Source organism: Thamnophis sirtalis, unplaced genomic scaffold (genome assembly GCF_051295495.1).
Source record: "Thamnophis sirtalis isolate CommonGarterSnake01/CBP01778 unplaced genomic scaffold, rThaSir2_p1.2 scaffold_2, whole genome shotgun sequence".
Taxonomy (NCBI): Eukaryota; Metazoa; Chordata; class Lepidosauria; order Squamata; family Natricidae; genus Thamnophis; species Thamnophis sirtalis.
Genome location: NW_028261382.1, coordinates 90950317 through 90974892, shown reverse-complemented (window position 1 = coordinate 90974892; position 24576 = coordinate 90950317). Strand labels below are relative to the sequence as shown.

The 24576-nt window shown below is 43.4% G+C and overlaps 1 protein-coding gene across 1 annotated transcript in view; it reads right to left on the bottom strand.

Annotated features, from left to right (window-relative positions):
* ST14 (ST14 transmembrane serine protease matriptase) overlaps window positions 1–24576 on the bottom strand; it is a 52583-nt gene that overhangs the window by 20543 nt on the left and 7464 nt on the right. The window contains exons 2-7 of the mRNA XM_087706364.1: window positions 9195–9354; window positions 8154–8281; window positions 6274–6344; window positions 5273–5433; window positions 3998–4033; window positions 135–372 (exon numbers count right to left, since the gene is read on the bottom strand). Of these exons, the coding sequence (XP_087562490.1) occupies window positions 135–372; window positions 3998–4033; window positions 5273–5433; window positions 6274–6344; window positions 8154–8281; window positions 9195–9354 (794 nt within the window). The remainder of the gene's footprint in view (window positions 1–134; window positions 373–3997; window positions 4034–5272; window positions 5434–6273; window positions 6345–8153; window positions 8282–9194; window positions 9355–24576) is intronic.

Below are 24576 nucleotides of genomic sequence, written 5' to 3'. Positions count from 1 at the left end.
GTATCAGTAACAGGGCAACCCAGAAGAAGCCATGAAAACTGAAGACTACCTCAGGCTCCTGCCAATTATGCCCCCAGGAGCCCATCCTTATTTCTCCCCAAGAGAGCACGTCATGCTGTAGCCAATGTACTTACTTCACCAGCGAGCGTTCTTCCACTGGGCTCAATGAGTTGTACACCTTGACAAAGTCCTTGCCTTGGTTGCATCCCTCGACGTCAAAGGTAGTGAAGGTCAGGCTAATGACTGCGTTGGCATCAGCTCTCAGCGCCCAGAAGCAGCGCATGTTGGATGGGTAAGGGCTGTTTGGGAATCCTGGCGTGGCAAAGCTTATCACTTTCCCTTCTTTGGCGTGCAACGCATAATTGCAGCTGTCTAGTCAGGTGAGAGAAACAACATCAGGAGAGAAAGTTCTCAAGATAATGGCGAAAAGGGTTTACTCTGATTCAGTAAAAAATATTCAAATGGGCAAATTAAAACTGGAGAGATCCAAAACATGTCAGAGATGGGCAACAGCACTTAGCAATAGCACTTAGATACGGCTTCACAGTGCTGTACATATCTAAGCGGTTTACAGAATCGGCCTCTTGCCCCCAACAATCTGGGTACGCATTTTCCCAATCTCAGAAGGATGGAAAGCTGAGTCAACCTTGAGCCAGTCAGAATCGAACGGCTGACAGTCAGCAGAATTAGCCTGCAATACTGCATTCTAAGTATTGTGCACCCTGAAAGGAAGGGAGGGAGGGAGGGAGAGAGGGCACTAGCCCTAGCAATAGCGCTTAGACTTATATACCGCTTCACAATACTTTACATCCCTCTCTAAGCAGTTTACAGAGTCAACATATTGCCCCCGACAATCCGGGTCTTCATTTTATTGACCTCGGATGGAAGGCCGAATCAACCTTGAACCAGTCAGGATCAAACTCCAGGAATCACCAATCTTTCAGACCTCAGGGACCACTAAATTCATAATTTTAAATCCTTTTGGACCACTAATAGAAATTAGTGACGGGATGGGGTCCTTCAGGCACTTAGCTTGGCCGCCTGTTAGCAGAGAGAAGCGCTCAGGGTCAACCCTAGGTTTGCTGTCCATTGGAGCTAGGAATCTCAAGTACGGCCAAGAATGAATGTCTTGTAGCCAGCCTGGACACTAAATTGGCCCCCTGCAATTTGTCTTTCGAGGAGCCCGGCTGAAATTTGGTGCACTGCTCACTGAAGCGCCTGGACTCCCAGGGAGGGAGGGAAAGGCTGGAGCTACTAAACAGGCAGCCAAGCTAAGTGCCTGAAGGACCCCATCCCATCAGCTAGCGGGAGTAATTGCTTCGGCGGGCCATATCTGGCCCAGGGGATTTAGTTTGAGGATCCTTGATTTAGTGCAGTGGTTCCCAAACTTGGCAACTTTAAGACTTGTGGACTTCAACTCCCAGAATTCTCTGCTGGCTGGAGAATTCTGGGAGTTGAAGTCCACAAGTCTTAAAGTTGCCAAGTTTGGGAACCACTGATTTAGTGCAATATAAAAAAATGCAAAAATGCAAAGATTTTTCTGTGGACCAACAAAATTTTCTCGCAGACCCATCGGTGGTCCACGGACCACCAGTTGGTCACCTCTGCTCCAGACTCTGGGCAACGTTAGCCTGCAATACTGCTTTCTAACCATTGCGCCAACACAGCTTTTTGAATAAACTGTGTTTCCAGGTTAAGACTGGTTTCGTTTTCCATTCATTTAAAACAGCAGTAACAACAAAAAGCTGTGTCACGTGGTTGTAGAACTAATTTTCTTTGGTCGTCCTCTTTGTTACCATTTCCTATTTATCACCTTACTGTTATCGCAACACTTTACCTTGTTAATTGAGTCACTGTCTATTTCGAATTTTTCAATACAGTCAAACCGCTTTTCAATGGTGACTATTAATGAATTTGCACCCCATCCCAAGTAGGGCAATTACTGAAGTGGTTATAACAAATAAAGAAAGCAAGGAATGTGTTCTCGAAGTGATTTTTAAGGCCTGCCTAGACAAAATTTCATGTTCCTTCCTTGGTTTGGTGAAGAACTATATATTTCTCGGAGAGATTACACTGTCATGTTTAATGAATACGGCTGTCAAATCTTGACAAGAGTTTTAGCAACAAAAGGAAGGGCGTACATATTCTCCTAAACTGTTGAGAAAATAGAGCCGTGTGTTTTGTTTGCTAAGAATTGGGCCAGAAAATGAAAAAAAAAAAAAACCTTTGTGAGATACTGTACTAACATGGCAATCTGTGAAAGAGCAGATAGCAGAAATATCTACATCCTGAGACAAGCAATTCTTCCATCTTAGATCTTTTCCCATCAGTTTTGGTTCTAGTCACAATGCTTTTGTTCACATTTTGTAACAACTTTTCAAATGTTTGTCTAAAGGTAAAGGTTCCCCTCGCACATACTGTATGTGCTAATTGTTCCCGACTCTAGGGGGCGGTGCTCGTCTCTGTTTCAAAGCCAAAGAGCCAGCGCTGTCTGAAGACGTCTCCATGGTCATGTGGCCAGCATGACTAAATGCCGAAGGCGCACGGAACCTTCTGTTACCTTCCCACCAAAGGTGATTCCTATTTTTCTACTTGCATTTTTTTTTTACGTGCTTCCAAAGTGCTAGGTTGGGAGAAGTTGGGACAAGTAACAAGAGCTCACTCTGTTACGCAGCACTAGGGATTTGAACCGCTGAACTGCCGACCTTTCTAATCTACTTATAGCAATAGCAATAGCAGTTAGACTTATACACCGCTTCATAGGGCTTTCAGCCCTCTCTAAGCGGTTTACAGAGTCAGCATATCGCCCCCAACAACAATCCGGGTCCTCATTTTACCCACCTTGGAAGGATGGAAGGCTGAGTCAACCTTGAGCCGGTGAGATTTGAACAGCCGAACTGCAGAACTGCAGTCAGCTGAAGTAGCCTGCAGTGCTGCATTTAACCACTGTGCCACCTTGGCTCAGTGGTTAAATGCAGCTACTTAGATTGTCCCTTAGCGCATCCCTTATTCTTGTCTACTCAGCAGATAGAAACTTACCAAAAATTAATGTAAATGTCTTGGAAAACATCTTTTCAGAAGCAAAGAGAAAACAAAATCATACATGCAAGATTGAAATCTTCCTGAAAGTCCCTCATTAATGTGTTTGTTTGTTTGTTTGTGTGTGTGTGTGTGTGTGTGTGTGTGTAGAGGGGGATCTCAGTCAACATCTTGCTTCTAATGTACAAACCGCGCTCTTTACTAGCATTGATGATGTTCCTTAGTTTGGGTAATGAAACATCTGCAAGAAAACTAGAGAGCACCAAGGGTTCCTCATTTCAACTCTGAGCTACGAATATTTTCCTTTATTGGTGCTTCTAAGGTGTCCAGTTTCAAAAAAAACCAAAACATTTTAAGCAATTCTTCCATCTCCTCCCATCAATGTTAGTTCTAGCCACAATGCTTTTGTTCACGATTTTGTAACAACTTTTTGAACGCTTGTCTATTCGGCAGAGATCTGTGTGTGACGAAATTTTAATGTATGCCAATTAGTGGACGTTTAAAGTGACAATAAAGTTATTCTACGTCTAAGATGGAAACTAACCAAGGAGAAAAAGTAATCTAGAACTAAGGAGAAGCTTCCTAACGGTGAAAACAATCAATCAATGGAATACCTTCCCTCTAGAAGTTGTGGGAGCGCCATCACTGGAGGCTTTCAAGAAGAGATTGGACAGCCATTTGTCTGAAATGGTAAATGTCTTTTGCTGGAGCAGGGGGTCGGACTACATGACCTCAAAGTCCCTTCCAACTCTGTTGTCCTATGTCCAACTGAGTTCAAGAGCCTTTATCCCACATAAGAGGTAATGGGATTGCAGCTTCAATATGTTTTTTTTCCCCTGCAGATAGCAATATTCCATTCTATCCCCACACAATCTCCAATTATTCAAAGATCCCATAATTTATTATTACTGTGATTAAAAACCACCACAAAATAAAAAAAACACCAAATTTTACTTACTGTCTCGGGTTGCTTTGACAATATCCTCATCAGTAGCTGCAAGTTAAAAACACAAAACTTTTATAACGTGGAAATTAACTTTACACCTTCAATGTAGAGCAATTGCAGACAACCCGAATTCACAGAAGGGAAATTCCCCCCAAACAATTGTTTTGGGGAGAATCATCCAAGATTGTTTTCTATCAACAGACACTGATGTCTTTAACAGATGATGTAAATCTAGTAAATGAGGTAGTCAAAAATATCTTGAAGCCTCAGACAAATTTATATGTTTTTTTAAATGATCCTGATTCCTTGCTTTGGGATGCCAATTGCCAAATCCCAAAGCAACTGCCTTTTCTTTCCTCATGATAGTATTGTCCCTAAAACTAAACCAAGACTAAAACATATGAAGAACAGTTGCAGGAACTGGGCCTGGCTAATCTAGTGAAGAGAAGGACCAGGGGAGACAGGATAGCAGTCTTCCAATATTTGAGGGGCTGCCACAGAGAGGAAGGGGGTCAAGCTATTTTCTAAAGCACCCAAAGGCCAGACAAGGAATAATGGATGGAAACTGACCAAGGAGAGATTCAACCTGGAAATAAGGAAAAAAATTTCTGACAGGGAGAACAATCAATTCATGGAACAGAAGTTGCCTTCAGAAGTTGTGGCAGCTTCATCACTGGAGGCTTTCAAGAGGAGACTGGACTGCTATCCGCCAGAAATGGTGTAGGGTCTCCTGCTTGGGCATGGGGTTGGTCTAGAAGGCCTCCAAGCCTGGATTGGATGACCAACAAGGTCCCTTCCAACTCTGTTAATCTGTAATCCCGCCCCCTCCAGACTGATTCTTAGAAATCTCTCTTTTAACATGAGTTTTCTGACCATTCCTCATCAGCTCAAGTCCAATTATACTCTTGCAAATAAAAAAAATATGGTTGCGTTTCAGTCCTCTGGATTGTTGAGACATTAGAAGTGGGAGTATTAGATTAGATACCACATTCTGGTAGAGAGAAGTTCCCTCAGGATGGGCTCCAGCACGATTCCAAAAACTCAGAAGACACAACTTCTGGTCCCCGTAACCGACCCAGAGTGGATCTTGCCACATTATCCTGGGACACTTATATTCACCTTCATTCAGATGAGATTTACTCTGCTGTTTTCTACTAATGTCACCTTTTAAAGGTTTCCTTTGCTTTGACACACCCCAAAGCTCAACCTTTCCCTGGTGACTAGTGCAAATACTCCACCAAGCTTGGTTATGTGGGAAGAGCAGAACAAAAGGAAAGAGAGACTTACGAAAAGCGGTGAGAGACTCAATGTGAAATTCCTTCAAACGCCCTCTTCCCGGTCCTGATAGTTTTAAATTATGGAAATTGGCCATGGCATTTTCAAGAATATCCGTCTTGTATTTAGGAACACTGAACGTGGACAAGAAGTAAGCAAGCACACTGCCCTCACTGTGTGAAGGGGAGAAAAAGACAGATAGGTTAGCACCCAGCTTAAATAATTAGGGTGGCAAAAAAAACAAGATTTCTGTAGTAGAACATTCTACTATGATCCATGCAGGGGTGAAATGCTTTGAAGTCTGCTACCAGTTTGTTTTGCGTGCGCCTGCATGCTAATTAGAAATTGTGCAGCACAGCTGATTGTCAGAGCTACCGGTTCGGGCGAACCGGTAGCATTTTTTAGTATTGGTTCGGGCGAATGGGTCCGAACCGGTAGCATTTCATCTCTGGATCAATGGCTTCAAGGTCTAAAACAGTATTTTTTTTTCCAGACTTGGCAATGTTAAGATAACAAACATACCTAATATGCTTTCCCCACAATGGCAACTCTGTTAGGTGGATTGGGCTGATTAGTCCAAAGTCACCCAGTTGGCTTTCATGGCTAAGACAGGACTAGAAGTCACAGTCTCCTAGTGAACAGCCCAAACTCACCCAGCTGGGGCTTTCATGCCTAAGACAAAACTAGAACTCACAGTCTCCTAGTGATTGGCCCAAATTCACTCAGCCATCTTTCGAGCTTAAGGCGGGACTAGAACTCACAGTCTCCTAGTGATTGGCCCAAATTCACTCAGCCATCTTTCATGCTTAAGGAGAGACTAGAACTCACAGTTTCTTGGTGATTGGCCCAAAGTCGCCCAGTCTCCTTTCATATCTAAACAGGGACTAGAACTCATAGTTTCCTGGTTTCTAGATTGATATCATTTATTTATTTAATTGATTTATAGGCCGCCCAATCCCGGAGGACTCATAACCATTAGACCAAACTGCTCTGAATTTTCAGGGGGTACGAACCTGAATGCTAGTATCTCCGAGTCATTGTGGAATGGACCAACATCCAAATTCTTTTTATAGATGTCCAAGAGCTACAGATAAAAAAAATGGCTGCATTAAGAACAAGTATATGATATGTACATACAAGTATATACGCTGCTATTTAATTCAGCTTTAAAATCAGCCTGTTCCTGCTCATTTTTTTCACACCCTGAACTATTATTTGTCAAGGTATTACTTATTCGTCTGTTGGGAGTTCTAGCTTCTTTGCTTTATTACAGGATGTCCAATCCCTTTGTTAGCAGTTTTTGTCTTAGCTAGGATTTACTGAACAAACTATGGGATTGGACTACAGTTATTCAGAACACTAAAGTGGCTTATAAATTGGGATGACTGGATCCATGTCAACATGCTAAGCCCAAATCCAATAAACCACATTATATGATTTGTGTCATGTAGGAACCCTACCAGATAACTAAGAGCCAAGGTGGCGCAGTGGTTAAATGCAGCACTGCAGGCTACTGCTAGATCAGCAGTTCAAATCCCACCGGCTCAGGGTTGACTCAGCCTTCCATCCTTCCGAGGTGGGTAAAATGAGGACCCAGATTGTTGGGGGCAATATGCTGACTCTCTGTAAACCGCTTAGAGAGGGCTGAAAGCCCTATGAAGCGGTATATAAGTCTACTGCTATTGCTATTGCTATTGCTATTGCTATTGCTATAACTAGAATATCATCTGTTGCAGGACCTGAAGATCAAGGAAGAACTAAGCCTTAAAGTGCCGAATCAAGGCAGAACTGAACAAACATTTGAACACAGAGGTTGCTACAATGCTGGACAAGAAGATCACTAGCAAAGCTTTTCTCTGCTCAAGACCCTAGAGAACTATTCCAATATGGGTAGTCCACCATTAGAAGTTACAATAGCATTGTACAAGCAGGACTTGTGAGAGATCCTCATAGTTGTGACCATTGCAGCATCTCCACACTCATGTGACCTCAATTCAAGTCAGTGGTGGGATTCAAATAATTTAACAACTGGTTCTCTGCCCTAATGACCAGCTGGGTAGGTGTGGCACAGTGGTCATGTGACTATGTAGGCATGGCCAACTCAACGTCACTCATGTCAATGGGCGCTTCACCTTAGCTGTTACAATGTAATAAGGGTTAAGCGGAGAGGCAGTTTCTGTAAGCAGGGCAATCAAGATTAGGCTAGAAACAACACCAGAATGTTTCCTTCCTGCCTTCCTTACAGGATTAGCCCTGTAAAGTGGAAAAAAAAACAAAAGGAGATTTCTTCCAACAACCGGTTCTCCCAACTGCTTAGAAAGTTAACAACCGGTTCTCCCGGATAGGTGTGAACTGGCTGAATCCCACCACTAATTCAGGTCCTCATTAAACTGGCTTGCAATTATAACATCGCAGTGTCCCGCTGTCACATAATCACCATTTGTGACAACGTCCGTCTTCCAACAACTAAAGGCAATGGGGACGCCAGCAGGAAGTCGCAAATGGAAATCACATTGACTGTAGGATGCTGCAAGCATGCGATATTCACTTAATGGCGGCAACTGGGACTTCTGGAACTACCTTCATAGGTTGGCAGTCACATGAAGTTGCATCTTACAACCATGTCGCTTAATGACGGAGTTCCAGGACCCAATTAAGTAAGGATTACCTATAACATTGGGTAAACATCAGCTGGACGATTGTTGAGTTCAGCCTTCCTTAAGTATGCTGGGTTTATAACTCCCAGAATTCCTTGCAGCTAGGGAATTCTGGGAAGTATAACTGCAACACAGCTGGAATCAACAGGGGATGAGGAAGCTGCCGTAATCTAGCCCTTGATATTCAAGGCAGAGAATCCGTTGCTGCCGTTGCTCATACAGCTTTCAATTCTTACCATCGTCTTTGCCTTCTCTGCCAATGCAGCAAATTCAGGAGAGCTGGAATCCTCGTAGGCATCGATGAACTGTGTGCCTATCAGTTTCATGTGGCCGTTGTATGACTTCTTCACCACGGCAGCCCTGTCTAAAAAACAGCCAAGAGAGGACAGAGATCAGAACCAGCAAAAATATTGGACAGGTGTTCTGACCCAACTCCCCAAACATGAGAAACCCTCTGAAGTTAACTCATTATTAGGAGTGCCAGCAGCCCCGGCAAAAAATATTTCTCTCACCACAGGCCAACAAGTCCGGCCAGCTGGGAGATGAATAGTTATCTGCTACATCTAGTCATCTCTGCCCACTGCCTTTTATCCCCAAAGCTAGAGTAGGGCTTCGCTAGCAGCAGTGGCTCTTCCTTCCCAAGGACCGGCCCATAGATTTCCACTGCTCTCCTCTCCTCTAACTTCTGTGCATCGGGAACTGAACCCAGCTGTTCCTCCTCTTCCTCCAGACCTGGGGGCTGTTGACTCTTAATCTGAAGGCTGACAGAAGGCCCAGGCTCCCCACCCTCTCCCTGCCAGCTCCATTCCCTCTTCCCCCATGGAGTTCCCAGTTTGCCCTGATGGTGACCCTGATTCCCACGCCTTCTTCTCCTCCTCTGATTCAGCTCTGGAGAGGCCGGCAGCTGACAGGCCACAACACTCGGGCACTTTCTGCTAGCAACCCAGAATGTCTGGAATAAACAGATACCCATTAAATTATTTGGAAAGTGTCATCTTTTGATCCTTTCACCTTGTTGCTTCTTGGCTATTACAGCTGAAACCCATCTGGAAGACAACTGTAAAATCTAGCCCTTTCCTGGGTAAACTAAATAAATTCACCAGGACTAGAAACTCAGCACTTCTACTTTATTGCTGATGAAACCCACGTGGATGTAAAGCTGGTAGAATCAGTCACGGGTTATTAAGTAATGTATTAGTTGTTCTTCTACCTTAACGTGTTATAATTCGTAACCTATTTTTAGTTTTGGAGTGCAAGCTGAACCTTACACAACTTACATTTGAAGTGCCAAACCAGCATCCCAACCGTCAGAGAAACGACCGCGGAGATGGATACCACGATGACCACCACCACCCAACATTTTGGACCACGCTTCTCAAGCTTCTTGGTATTCATGGTGGGGAGGAACTCCACCCCTTCCTCAAGGCCGTTCATGTCCTAAGTACGACAGAGAGAGAGGTGATCAGGTTGCATCTTAGTACATCCAAAGTCCCAATCCCTAAGTACCCCATGGATGTTCTCTCATCCAAGTGTATTCAACTGGATCAACATCAGAATTGTTCTAACCTGGGCTTCTGAAGAGCATGAAGCCAACTCCTTGTCCCGACAAAAAACCCTTTTATTAATTTGCTGTGCATTCTGCTCATTCACATCCAGCAAAGTCTTTCAAGGGAGGATTTACAGTCACAGAACTTATCTGGCTTGGAGAGCTGACAGGCCGATATCTGTAGAACTTGGCAAGGAGTCTTGGAGAGTCATGAACCAATTAAGCGAACTAATTGTCTCCTGCAAACTCCACTCCCCTTTCGCTCCTCTTTTATTTCCTCTGGGAGGGGCCATTCATCATCCACCTGTGGCCCCCTAGAGTCAGGAATAACTAGCACATATGTGCGAGGGGAACCTTTACCTTTATGATTCAATAGGTGCTTTATTTATTCTCTCTTACTTTCCTCCTTACTTGCAATCTCTTAGTTCTAATTAGTTTTTGCTCTGTTGGATTTTGCTCGCTCCATTTTTTTTTTGCTTTAAGCTCCAGGGATTAACTGACTTGAGTTTAAATTGCTTTGCGTCACACTGCAAACCAGCTCACCATCGCCTTTGCGGCTGCAAAAAGCAAAGCAGGCAGAGAGATGGATAGACACAACATCCTTTCTTTCTCTCCACCCCACAGAATGACATGTGATCCTTCCGGACATTTATTTGAGTGTTCAAGGAAAACACCCACCCACCCACCCCGCTCCTATTACCTGGTCAAGAGACTCACACCTGCTGCTTCTCAGCCCATCCACCTGCCCTACCACCAAGAGTTTTCACTGCTTGCCAGAAACCATCTGAATTATAATATCTACCAAGCCATTCTCTCAGCAAATGTACATATGCAAAGGTTATCTCAATATTTGATTCCAACACAAGCTACAGAGGCTACAGAGAAACAGAATCGCTATTGTGAAACGGCTTCTTCTTATTGACATATACAAATGCAGGACCAAATAAAGTACTGGAAGACTTGAAGCTGCTGGAATAGCAACTGAATACCCATGGAGGAAAATATTACGTATTTCAGGTCTAAATCCAAGTTCTCCCATCAAAAATGCACAGATCTGTAGCACAGGCTGTCAAACTCAAGGGCCGGATCCAGCCCAAGGGATCCTTAGATCTGGCCCATGGTGTCACCCTGGAAACTGCAGAGGGCCCGCCCGTGATGCCTCTGCCAACGAAAACGGAGCTCGGGAGGGCTGCGAGTGGCCCTCACAAACTCCGTTTTGCAGAGAGTTGCAAGAGACCGTCGCAGCTGAAAACGGAGCTCGGGAGCCCATTTTCACTGGTAGAGTGTTTGGCCACCACAGGGGCCCTCTAACACAACTGACGTCAAGCTGGCCACACACACCCTGTCCCCCTGAGGTCAAACACAACCCTGATGTGTCCCTCAATGAAATCGAGTTTGACACCCCTGCTGTAGCCCTGTATCTGAAAATGAAAAGCACAGGCTCAGAACAACAGCTAGCCATGTTACATTCAGGTCAGGCTGTAGAATTCAAACTAGTTTCTAGTTTCTTCAACCAATTACTCACAGTGTGGGGGAGAAAAAAGCCTGCAATCCAATTTGCTTAACCACGAATCAAAAATGGAGAAATTCCTTAATCCCCTAACCCTTTTTGTCAAATCTTTTATGACCCTGGGCCGGTCTTGGTGAGCCTGACCCACCTCATGGGACTGTTGTTATTGTGGGGAAAATAGGAGGAGGGAAAGGAGGCGAGGTTTGAAATATTCACCACGTTGAGCTGTTTGTAAAAATAATAAAGGCGGGATGCAAAATAAATACATTAAAAAAAAATGTGTCGGGCTACAATTACCCTCCCCCTGTGGGTTGGGGCACTGCTTTTCTGGCGCACAGAAACTCTGAATGCACAGCTGGAGAACCTGCACACTCATTTCCAGAAACTGCAGGGACATTTGAGTATTGCTTGCACACTCACCGAGGAGTTTCAGGAACACTCTCTTCTCACTCGCCCAACCCAACACCTCTCTAGCAACTGAGAGTCAATCTGGCCAAAACAGGTTGTCTCACCTGGGCCACACCTGTGCTGCACTCTTGGCAGCAAAGAGCTCCAAGGTGATTGAATCCCCTCTATAAATCTTTCAACAACAAGGAAAAAAAGAGGCGTTTTCTTCCTTTTGTTCTCGGGCGCCAAACCCAGCTTGAGCTAACAACCTGCTTCTTCCTGTAACCTTTCAAGAATGGAAATTCAAAGGAAGTAGAAATGGCAGTCAGGGAAAGGTCGGATGGATCCCAGAAAGTACCTTCCTCTTTTCCATCTTAGGCAGGTGGATGCTACAGTAGTGGCCAAAATTGTGGAAACCTTTTGGGAAAAGTGTATTTTTGAGGTTTGATGGCTAATGACACCACTTTTGTTTTGGAGTAGTACCATAACATTATATATCAATGATAATTTAATCAAGAATGTAATGCAACAAAGCTTGTTCAATTATATGTAGTCTATGAAAAGTTATTGCCAAATACAGCCAACAATAAGACGCAGTTAATAGAAGCAATCATTCAATCTTGGTTTCACATTATAACAGCTGTAGAACTCAAAAGACTTGGTTCACTCCATGGGAAGATGTTGTAAGGCCATAATTGATGCTAAAGGTTACCCAACTAAGTATTAACTGACATGGTGATAATTTTTGTATATCTCGTTTTTTCCTACCTGTTTCACTTCTTCATAACTGCTATTCTAATAGCAAATCCTTCATAAAAGTTGTTGCATTACATTCTTGATTAAATTATCTTTCCATTGATATATAACTTCATGTACTACTCCAAACGAAAAGTGGTCTTAACAGCCGTCAAACCTCAAAAATACTGTACACTTTCCCCAAACGTTTGGCTACTACTGTACCTTACAATGAACAGAAACACACCTGGATGGGGGATAATTCTGTCTCACCAGCAACACTCAGTTGCTCTTCTTTCTCTTTGACCTGATTAATTAATTAAGGTAGATGGACGTGACTCCTTGTTAAAGCTACCTGTCAGATAAATCATCTAGTAACTGGGGAAGGGTTCAAATTGCCTACTATACAGCTAGATCGTTCCATTTATCTGTGTAAGGAGTTTGCTCACAGTTCCTTGAAATTTTCCCCCAAATACACATTTTTGTTGTTTTTTGAGCCCATTAAATTCCTCTTGCAGTTAAAAAAAACAACCTTCAAATTTCGTTCTTTGCTAGCCCATCTCAAACGTTCTACCACATATGTTTATAATGGTTCTCCAGACTCTTGGCTTTTTTTTCTTCAAACAATAGGAACTATGTTTATTTTTGTTTATTTGTTTACTTGAATCCCGCCCTTTATTACTTTTATAAATAACTCAAGGCAGTGAACACGTCCATCACATAACTTCCTACTGCCACAACAAACAACCCTGTGAGGTGGATTGGGATGAGAGATAAGGACTGGCCCAAAGTCAACCAGCCACTTTTCATGGTCAAGGCAGGACTAGAACTCTCAGCTCCTGGCAATTAGTCCAAAGTCACCCAGCTGGTTTTCACTGCTAAGACGGGACTTACAAGTATAAAAAAAATAATTTTTATATTTCTGATTTTCTTATTTCATAAATAAGATGTTTCACTGGCTTTTACATTCATTAACAAAAAAAAATCTAAAAAGATGTTAGTTTCTAGCAGCTTGAAGGGACATACATTTCCTACTTCGATCGTGGGCCTGAAATGAACCAGTTGTTTTCATCGCATGGATGCACAAAACCAGAACCAGAAGGCTGGCACTAATCTAAGACTGCATAGTTTAGTTTAGTTTAGTTAAGAGCCAAGGTGGCGCAGTGGTTAGAGTGCAGCACTGCAGGCTACTTCAGCTGACTGCAGTTCTGCAGTTCGACTGTTCAAATCTCACCGGCTAAAGGTTAACTCAGCCTTCCATCCTTCCGAGGTGGGTGAAATGAGGACCCGGATTGTTGTTGGGGGCGATATGCTGACTCTGTAAACCGCTTAGAGAGGGCTGAAAGCCCTATGAAGCGGTATATAAGTCTAACTGCTATTGCTATTGCTATAGTTTAGTTTAGTTTAGTTTATTGTCAATGTACCTTATACAATGCAATTAAATGCCATCTTCAGTGTACATTATAACTATAAAAATAAAAACACAAACACACATCCTTCATATTCTATGTAATTGAATTGAAAACCCAATATTGCGTTCATATTGCACTACACTGTGGATTCAATATACTAACTGCACTGGGATAGAAGCTGTTTTTCAGCCTATTTGTCCTTGTTTTTATTATCCTGTACCGTCAGCCAGATGGTAAAAGTTTTAAAAAAAAGAGGGGGTGCCCAGGATGAGATGGACCTTTAAGAATGTACTAAATATGAGAAACACATTTTATCCTGTTTAAACTCCTACAAGTTATAAAATATTGGAATTAATAAATCCCTGAATTATATGAACTGTATAGGCCGGGGGTCTCCAACCTGGGCAACTTTGAGACTTGTGGACTTCAACTCCCAGAATTCCTCAGCCAGCAAAGCAGTTGAAGTCCACAAGTTTTAAAGTTGCCCAGGTTGGAGACCCCTGATATAGGCCACCTATCTTACCTCAAGATAACGGTGATGAATGAAATCTAATGAAAAAAAACCTCAGCCTACATGTTTTTGACTTCCAAAAAGACTAATAAGATCGGTTTCAGTGACAGGAGGACACTTTTGCAAAGCTGTTCAGGAAACCGGTGGCTTTGTAATCATTCACCGAAGCTGACTTCCTTCTTCCAAGATAAAATCTTGCCACATTGCTGTTGTGTAACTTGCAGTCTGGTTTCATTTGATCACTTTGGGGACTATCTTCATTGGATGACTCACCGCTTGCTTGAAACGCAGTGAAAACATGTGGAAGTTAGACCATATATGGATTACTTGATCAGCAAAGCAAAACTAACTCAGGAGGTTCCACCAGGAGAGAGATTGCTCCTTTTTTCTTCCTCTTTACTCATCCCCATGTGGAGGTTTAAGTATAGCTGGGAACATTCAGAGCCAATTCAGACACCCACACATTTAAAAATACATCGCTACAACTATCCACTAATATCTAACCAGAAAGACAAGAGTATTTAGATTGTAGACAACACAGTTTGAACTCTGCTGTAACAGTATGTTGGAAGAAATATCCATCTGGTTCAGTTCCAAGTGGGGAGTTTCCAACTGGAAACTGGTTGGAAAGATGGTTTAATGGAGCAGAACCATCGAGCACATGGTTTTGGTGCAGCTGATCACATGGAGTTGAGAGAGAGGGTTTTTTATACCCGCTCTTGGGCTTTGAACATGAGCTTCCTGTTCCTGGGCAAGAACATGCATCCTATTGGCAGTAGTCAGACCCCCATGGAGCCATGTAAGTTTGTTTGTCTGAGTCACGTTTAAAAATACATCGCTACAACCATCCACCTATACCTAACCAGAAACACAAGAGTCGCTAAATTGTTAAGGTAAAGGTAAAGGTTCCCCTCGCACATATGTGCTAGTCATTCTCGACTCTAGGGAGCAGTGCTCATCTCCTTTTCAAAGTTGAAGAGCCAGCGCTGTCCGAAGATGTCTCTGTGGTGATGTGGCTGGCATGACTAAATGCCGAAGGCACACGGAACGCTGTTACCTTCCCGCCAAAGGTGGTCCCTATTTTTCTACTTGCATTTTTTACTTGCTTTTGGACTGCTAGTTTGGCAGAAGCTGGGACAAGTAACAGGAGCTCACTCCGTTACGCGGCGCTAGGGATTCGAACCGCTGAACTGCCAACCTTTCCAATCGACAAACTCAGGGTCTTAGCCACTGAGCCACTGCATCCCTGAATTTAAATTGTAGGCAGAATGTATTTATTTTGTAAATTCTAGACAGAGTTTAGAATGTGGTTTGAACTCTAATGTAACAGTAGATAAATCACAGTTTCTAATTAAGATATGAGAAATCAGATCAATGTCCAGAACTATGTTTTTCAATCTCAACAACTTTAAGCTGTTTGAACTTCGGCTCCCAGAATTTCCCAGCCTCAATGGCTGCTGGCTGGGGAATTGTGGGAGCTGAGGTCCAAGCAGCTTAAGGTGAGCTGAGGTTCACAAATACCGGGCTAGAAAATATTGGAGAAAAAAAATAATGTTGCAACACACCTTTACGAACTATGTATGGAATGAGCAATTATCTCTTAACTCGAGGATTCTGGCCACGATAATACCAACCTGTCATTTTAATAACACAAAGCTGAAATGCATGTTATCACTTGCTTCCCCACCAGGTCTTCTACGGACACCTATATCCTTAGATTTATGCAGTTGTCCATCAATGAAAAAGCATAACTAAAGAAAGTTAAACAAAAACACATGCACATCAGGGGTGGGTTGCTGCCGGTTTGCTTCGCACACGCTTTGCTTGTGCATGCACAGTTCCCGGCCAAGGTCCTCACTGAGTGACTTTGGATTCACTCAGTGGCCAGGGCAGCGTGCCGCCCCAGGGGGCTTGTGGCAGTCCCGTTCCTGTAGGAGGAGGCTGTGCACGATGCAGGGAGGCAAGATTCGACGGATCCAAATGAATTCTCTTTTAATCCTAGTAAATTGCTGGAGATCCAGAATGTGCAACCTCCACTGAGTGGATTGAGTCAGTAAACTGGGGAATACCTGGTGACCAGGGGGCGTTGCCCAAAGAGCTTATCTGACTCAATCCAATCATAAGAGGACAAGGTCAACCCATTCTGGATACTCCTCCCCTCTCACTATGGAGAATTGTTCTGCGCATGTGCAAGGACAATTTAAAACTAATAAAAACCTTTCCAGGAATGGCAGCAGAGACTGGGGAAGTAGTTCAGGGGCGTGGCCAGCCTGGGTTGCTGCCAGTTCAGGCGACTGAGGCCAAAATACCACTATTGGTTCATCCGAACCGGTAACAACCCACCTCTGATGCATATGCATCAATATAATTTCAGAATTCTCACTAGAAACTACCTTTTCGCCGACAGTCATGGAAAGGTAGAACATATTTATGGATTTAACTGAGAATAGATTCTAGAGGAAGAACACAACACCGATTACAGCTTGGGCACAAATTCTGAGATTATTTATTTTTAAGTGATGCACTTTCCCTCTTTGACTTGAAAGTGTCAACAAAACACAGTTTGCAACATCAAGCATCACTCAGCTCTCCAACAAAGATAAAACCACCATGGTCGGAAAGGTCAACCTTAGGCCACACATCTACCTCGCACTGTGCATGTTGAAATGGAGAGTAAGTTAAATAAATGAGAAGTCACCTCTGCAAACCAAGGATACACAATTAAATACTGTTACAACCAATCTATAAACCGGTGTAGGCAAATAATAATGGCAAACACGTGCAGTGAAAAATGTCCCTTTGACGAGTGTAAGGGATGTCTTAGTCGGAGAAACCTTAACAGATTCATCCACAAACTGCCGATTTGCTTCCCTCATCTTTAAAGCCCTTCATGGCTTGGGACCAAGTTAACTGAGGTACGATCTCTTGCCAGTCACATCTACCCAAAGGTTTCAAAGGTTTATTTCACTTGTATGCCGCCCTATTCCCGAAGGGACTCAGGGCGGCTAACAAACCAGGAGGGGGGGGGGGGGAATAGTACAAAACAAAAAACAAAGGACAAGCAACAAAATACAAAAACAATTTAAAAACAATCAACAGCCACACAATTCGAGCGGGGATAGGAACTCATCAGCCCCAGGCCTGCCGGAACAGCCAGGTTTTAACGGCTTTGCGGAAAGCCTGAAGGGTGGTGAGGGTCCGGATCTCCACGGGGAGCTCGTTCCAGAGGGCCGGAGCAGCCACAGAGAAGGCCCTCCTCTGAGTGGTCGCCAATCGACATTGGCCGGCAGATGGAATTTGGAGGAGGCCTAGTCTGTGGGATCTAATAGGTCTTTGGGAGGTAATTGGCAGCAGGTGGTCTCTCAAGTACCCAGGTCCAATACCATGAAGGGCTTTATAAGTTGCGACTAGTACCTTGAAGCGTATCCGGAGGCCGATAGGTAGCCAGTGCAGCTCACGGAGGATAGGTGTAATGTGGGTGTACCGGGGCGCACCCACGATCACTTGCACGGCTGCATTCTGGACAAGCTGAAGCCTCCGAATGCTCTTCAGGGGCTGCCAACCCATTAGAGCGGGAAGACAGGGAATGTTGCGGGTCCCATCCCTTAGGGAGATACACCTGGTGGGACCCAGAAGAAGGGCCTTCTCTATGGTGGCTCCCTCTCTCTGGAACATTATTTCCTTGAAGATTAGATGCCCCCCCCCCACTTGACCACTCTTCCAGAAGGCGCTGGTTCTGCCAGGAAACTGGGGAACGCAGAACAAGATGGAGCCCATTAAATGGCTCATGTGATGCGTTGTTGCCGGGGTGTGTGGTGATTATATTATTTTATTAATTTATTATATGATTATACTCTTTTATTAGTTTTATTGTTTTGTATGTGAGGGTTTTTTTGCGGGATGCAGTGGCTCAGTGGCTAGAACACTGAGCTTGTTGATCAGAAAGGTCAGAAGTTTGGCAGTTTGAATCCCTAGTGCTGCATAACAGAGTGAGCTCCCGTTACTTGTCCCAGCTTCTGCCAACCTAGAAGTTCGAAAGCATGTAAAAATGCAAGTAGAAAAATAGAACGAAGGTAACAGTGTTCCGTGCGCCTTCGGCATTTAGTCATGCCGGCCACATGACCACGGAGATGTCTTCGGACAGCACTGGCTCTTTGGCTTTGAAACGGAGATGAGCACCACCCCCTAGAGTCGGGAGAGGAACCTTTACTTTTTTATAGCAATAGCAATAGCAGTTAGACTTATATACCTCTTCATAGGGCTTTCAGCCCTCTCTAAGCGGTTTACAGAGTCAGCATATCGCCCCCACAATCTGGGTCCTCATTTTACTCACCTCGGAAGGATGGAAGGCTGAGTCCACCCTGAGCTGGTGAGATTTGAATCGCTGATTTGAAACAAACCTACCGCAGCCTCTGCTAGCTGCAGAAAACAATAATATGCCACAAAACGCAATCTTGGCCCTTCTTGTTCAATGATGCAGGTGCTTTACAGTTAGAGAAGGGAGGAAGGAGGAAGACACATAAGCAGGCAGGAGATTTCAGGTTGAATGACAGGTGAGAAGGTAGTCAGCATCAGATCTCCCGGTCTGACTCTTACTCCAACAACAGCCACAGAAGAAAATGAGCCAGAAGAAGTTCAACCAGGGCAAAAGGGAAACCAACCTTAGGAGAAAACCAGTTTCAGGTCTAATCCATTCGTCATGAAGAAGTGACGTTTGATGTACGTCATCAACCACTCGGGGCATCCAAGCATGAGTACTGCGATGAGCTCATCCCAATGGCATGTACTCATCGCAGAAACGTGAAACGCCTCCCTCAGTAGAAATTCCCAGAGTAACTGATAGAAAAGGAGGAGGCAACCACAATTAAAATTAGGGTCCAACCATGCAGGAAGAGGGAAAAGAGAAGCTGTCACAAGCCTGTAGCAGGAAGACTTCTGAAGACCAACCAACTGATCACATTGTACATTTCCAAAGTTAACAGTGTCAACTTGAGAGACCGCCTGCTGCCAATTACCTCCCACAGACCCATTAGATCTCACAGGGTTGGCCTCCTCCGGGTGCCATCTACAAGCCAATGCCACCTGGCTATTATCCGGGGGAGGGCCTTCTCTGTGGCAGCTCCGGCCCTCTGGAATGAACTCCCCGTAGGGATTCGGACCCTCACCTCTCTCCAGGCCTTCCGAAAAGCCATCAAAACCTGGCTTTGCCAGCAGGCCTGGGGGTGATGAGTTCCCTCCCCTCTCGACATGTATGGTTGTGCGATTGTTGTCGACTTTTATTATTTGTATTTTGTCTTTTATGTTCCCCCTTATCTCCTTTGAATTGTTCGCCGCCCTGAGTCCTCCCGGAGAAGGGCGGCATACAAATAATAAAATACAAATACAAATACAAATACAGTCATCCCCATCTTCAAAAAGGGTGACCCCAGCCTAGTTGAAAATTACAGAACAATTTATTTATGTTGCGACACCTGCAAAGTCATGGAATCCATCATAAACCAATCCATTACCCTCCACTTAGAGACAAGCAATCTCCTTTCTAACAAACCATTTGGTTTCAGGAAAAGTTTGTCCTGTAATCTGCAACTTCTACACTGCCAAAACATATGGACTACACAATTCGACCAGGATAAAGCAATAGATGCAATTTACATAGACTTCTGCAAAGCCTTGGATTCAGTGGTACATGACAAACTACTTCTAAAACTAAAATCTGATGGCATTTCCGGATCCCTGCACAAGTGGACAGCTGTGTTCCTGTCAAACAGGCAACAAGTGGTCAAATCCTGCACCTGTTAACAGAGGTGTTCCCCAAGGCAGTGCATTAGGACCAACAATCTTTATACTGTGCATAAATGACCTTCGCGATCATTTCATAAGCAACTGTATTCTCTTCGCTGATGACGTAGAAATGTTCAACACCACCGACAATGCAAAGAGACCTTGAATACATGTCAGAATGGTCAAACAACTGGCAACTCCAAATCTCAACAACAAATGCTCCGTCTTACACATTGGCAAAATCACAACACCCACAGAAAAAGACATCAGCACCCAAAGGTCTAACTCACAATTCAAATCTCAAAGGTCACATCACAGACTTTTATCATTTCCTTGCAGCCTTTCCCTTGCTGCAAATCTTGAAAAGTAATTACCTGCCATAAAAAAAAATGATTGTTGGAAGATGATGCTGGTTAATCTTTACCAGGGCTGACCAAGAAACAGGCCAAATATGAGAAAGAGTGATTCAAACCAGGAAGTCTTATTTCTGTCATGAATTCCCTTGTTAAGTTTCGGTTGTAACTGTAGCTAAGTCAATGATAGCTTATCTAGTAACGGTGGAGGTTTCGTTGACAATAAGCCTTGGACAGGTGGAAGAGGGTCTCAAATCCTCATTTTGATTTTGCCTCATTTTAAATAACACTGGTTATTTTATTAAAAGGTAAGGTAAAGGTTCTCCTCACACATATGTGTGCGGAGTCCTACAGGATTGGGCGGCATACAAATTTATTAAATTGCCTAAAATTTTGGATCTGGAAGATCTGGATTCAAAACTTTGTTACACTCATGGCATCTATGGTCCAACTGCTCAGCCTTCCATCTTTTCAAGGGCAGTAAAATGAAGATTGTTAGGGGGCGATATCACTGACTCTGTACAAGTAGTTCTCGATTTACAATCGTTAATTTAGTGGCCAATCAAAGTTTTGCAACTTTCGATCACATTTTGCAACCTTTTGACAAGCAAAATCAATGGAGAAGCCAGACACACCTAACAGCCGTATTTCTAACTTAACCACTGCAGTGATTCACTTAGCAACTGTGGTAAGAAAGGTCATAAAACGGGAGAAAACTCACTCAACAAATGTTTCACTTAACAAAGAGAAATTTTGGGCTCAATAGTGTTCGTAAGTCGAGGACTACCTGCAAACCGTTAGGGAGAGAGCTGTAAAGCACTATGAAGCGGTATATAAGTCTAAGTCAGCGGTTCTCAACCTGTGGGTCGGGACCTCGTTGGCGGGGTCGAACGACCCTTTCACAGGGGTTGCCTAAGACCATCGGAAAACACGTATTTTTGAAAAAAATATGGAAAACAAAAAACAATTTTATGGTTGGGGGTCACCACAACATGAGGAAGTGTATTAAAGGGTCTCAGCATTGGGAAGGTTGAGAACCACTGGTCTAAGTGCTATTGTAAGGAGCCGAGGTGGCACAGTGGTTAGGGTGCAGTACTGCAAGCCACTTCAGCTGACTGTTATCTGCAGTTTGGCTGTTCAAATCCCACCAGGCTCAAGGTTAACTCAGCCTTCCATCCTTCCGAGGTGGGTGAAATGAGGACCCAGACTGTGGGGGCGATATGCTGACTCTGTAAACCGCTTAGAGAGGGCTGAAAGCCCTATGAAGCAGTATATAAGTCTAACTGCTATTGCCATTGCTATTGCTCTCTCAATCTAATCTTGGGTTTTGCAATGTCCGCAACTTTAAGTTGCATGGACTTCCACTCCCAGAATTTTACCCAGCATTCCCCAGATAGACAGACAGAATTCTGGGAGTGGAAGTCCATGCAACTTAAAGTTCCTGAAGTTGTGAAACACTGGTCTAATTTCTAGGAGATTGATGGAGAATTTGAATGGAGAAAACCTCCTCTCATGATCTCTGTTTGGGGCTGCAGAGAACTGCTCTTCAGCCACCACTAAAGGACTGTAGTCTCCTCTTCCAGGAAACAGGAAGACACAACATAGAGAAAAACCCAGTGCAAGAACTCACCATATTTTCAGTAAAGACCATGCTGGTTAGCTCCCTCAGTGCCCAACTCCTCTCTTCTCTTCCTGGTTAGTATTTTGATGTTGTAAGATTAGAATTAGAATTAGAATAACAGAGTTGGATGGGACCTTGGAGGTCTTCTAGTCCAACTTCCTGCTCAGGCAAGAAACCCTATACCATTTCAGAAAAATGATTGTCCAATCTCTTCTTTAAAACTTCCAATTTTGGAGTATCCACAACTTCTGGAGGCAAGTCATTTCACTGATTATTTGTTCTAAATGTCAGGAAAATTCTCCTTAGTTCTAGGTTGCTTCTCTCCTTGATTAGTTTCCACCCATTGCTTCTCCTGCCTTCTGGTGCTTTGGAGGATAGCTTGACTTCCTCTTCTTTGTGGCAGCCCCTGAGATATTGGAAGACTGCTATCATGTCTCCCTTAGTCCTTCTTTTCATTAAACGAGACATACCCAGTTCCAGCAACCGTTCTTCATATCTTTTAGCCTCCAGCCCCCTAAAACATATAAAGAATAGTTGCTGGAAACAAGGTCCTGCTAATCCAAATGCTTCATTCTAGATGTTCTTTACTGCCCCAATCTTCCCTACTTTTAAGTTGGAATCTTTTCCTCAATAAGAACCCTTTTTTCATTAAAAGAAAAAGGGGGAATCATATATCTGGCGAAGGGATACTGGATTGCAGCCAGGGGTGATTTTGCTTAGGAGGCAAAATACAAAATCCTATCAATAAATATGAAGACACGTTCTTGAGAAGACATCATACAAGTTGAAAAACACATTTGCAATTTGCAAGTGGCAGAGTTCCTTTGACAAAGTACAAGCGGATGTTTTCTAACCCAGTTCTTGTCTAGTGATAGTTTATTGTGGTGTATTCTGATTTCTGAAAGCGATAAGAGACCCTTAATCTTAAACTTTCAGATTAAAGTCCTTACCACAATTTTTTTTTCATACTTCCATGGATAGTTTGACAGTTTCGGTCAGAAAGCTTTAGTATTAAGGATTCTAAATGGAAATTGGCAAAAAATAAAATAAAAAATCAAATGGCCAAGGCATCTCTACCAAAGTAGAAAAGCTAAATATGGCTAAAATATCGGCATATCTTAAAGATCATTCAAATGAGAGATATAAACGAGACTGGAAAAAATGGATTGACTATATACAAAACAAATACGGGACTAAGAAATTCCAGATAGTATACGCTTAAGATCAGGAATGAGTTAAACTGTTCAAAGTTAGTGTAACAGGAAGAAGCTAAGATCAATGTAGAGATGTTATTAACCTCTTTTTTTAACTTTTTTTTTGTCTCAATATATTTTAGACTGTGTTTGTTAAAAATCTATACCGTGTACGGGCTCTGGGAAGTCGGGGGGGGGAGGGAGGTGGGGTGTTAGGGGGGAGGGTAGGGGAGGCGGGGATATATACCATGTGTTAGATATCAATGTAATGCGATTTCACATGTATACTGTTTCTCTTTAATTTCTCTGTAAAAATAGGACAAGCTGAATACATTGACATATAGTAGAAATACACCAAGGGGAGGAGGAGTGGGGTAGAAGAAAGAGGGGTAGAGAGGGCGGGAGAGAGGATGGGAGGGAGGGTGAGAAGGAAGGGAGGGAGTGGACCGGGAGACAGGAGTGGTAGAGGGGGAGGGGAAGTAGGGTAGAGGGGAATGATGGAGGGAAGATAGTAAGTTGGAGGGGGGCGGAAGAAAGAGGTATATGGAGAGTGGAAGAGGTATATTGGGTTTCTAGTTGAGTTTGAGTTTCATTTTATTTATATTTCTGGGGGTATTGTTGACAAGAGGAATTGCTGTGATTATTGTTTAATGTTGTATGGCCCCGGTTATGTACAGTATATATGTGACCGTATGAAAATGAAAAATGGAAAATAAAAACATTTTAATGGGGGGGGGGAAACAAAGTAGAAATTAGTTAGACACTGCTATGAATTAATCCTTTTCATCTTTTGTAAAAGAAGAGAAATTTCCCAAGACTTTTTTTCCCATCTCTGCTCATCATCATAAGGAGTGTTCTGAGTTGGCTTGGTTTTTCAACATAAGTCAAGCCCCCCTCTCAGATCCAGTTACGTGAACTGTAAACCTTTCCCCCAAAATAGTCAATTTAAAAACATTCATTCTAACCAGAGTAAATCAAGTTAATGGTTTCCTGGCTTTAGCAACATCTCAAACATATCCATGTAAACATGCATCCTATAAATCAGGCTGCAGAGATATACAAGCTAATTCCCTCATTGCTCTTGTCAAGATAGACTAAACAAATGATTAAAGAGGTCAGGAATGAAAGAGAAACAAAGGAAAGGATCTGTTTAAAGGGAAAGATTTTATATCCTTTTAAGAAGAGAACGAAGATCAGTACTACACATGGTTCTTAGGTCTGAGCACATACAACACAGGACTAACATCTGACAAAACACGCATAGGTGCAAATCACTTCGATTAAATTTACTAGTGCAAGCTTCCTTTAGTATTCTCTTGCTGTTTATTTGGATGGCAATAGCAATAGCAGTTAAACTTATATACCGCTTCGTAGGGCTTTCCACCCTCTCTAAGCGGTTTACAGAGTCAGCATATTGCCCCCAACAACAATCCGGGTCCTCATTTTACCCACCTTGGAAGGATGGAAGGCTGAGTCAACCTTGAGCCGGTGAGATTTGAACAGCCGAACTGCAGAACTGCAGTCAGCTGAAGTAGCCTGCAGTGCTGCACTCTAACCACTGCGCCACCTCGGCAACAGTGGTGGGTTGCTCATCCCATTCCAACTGGTAC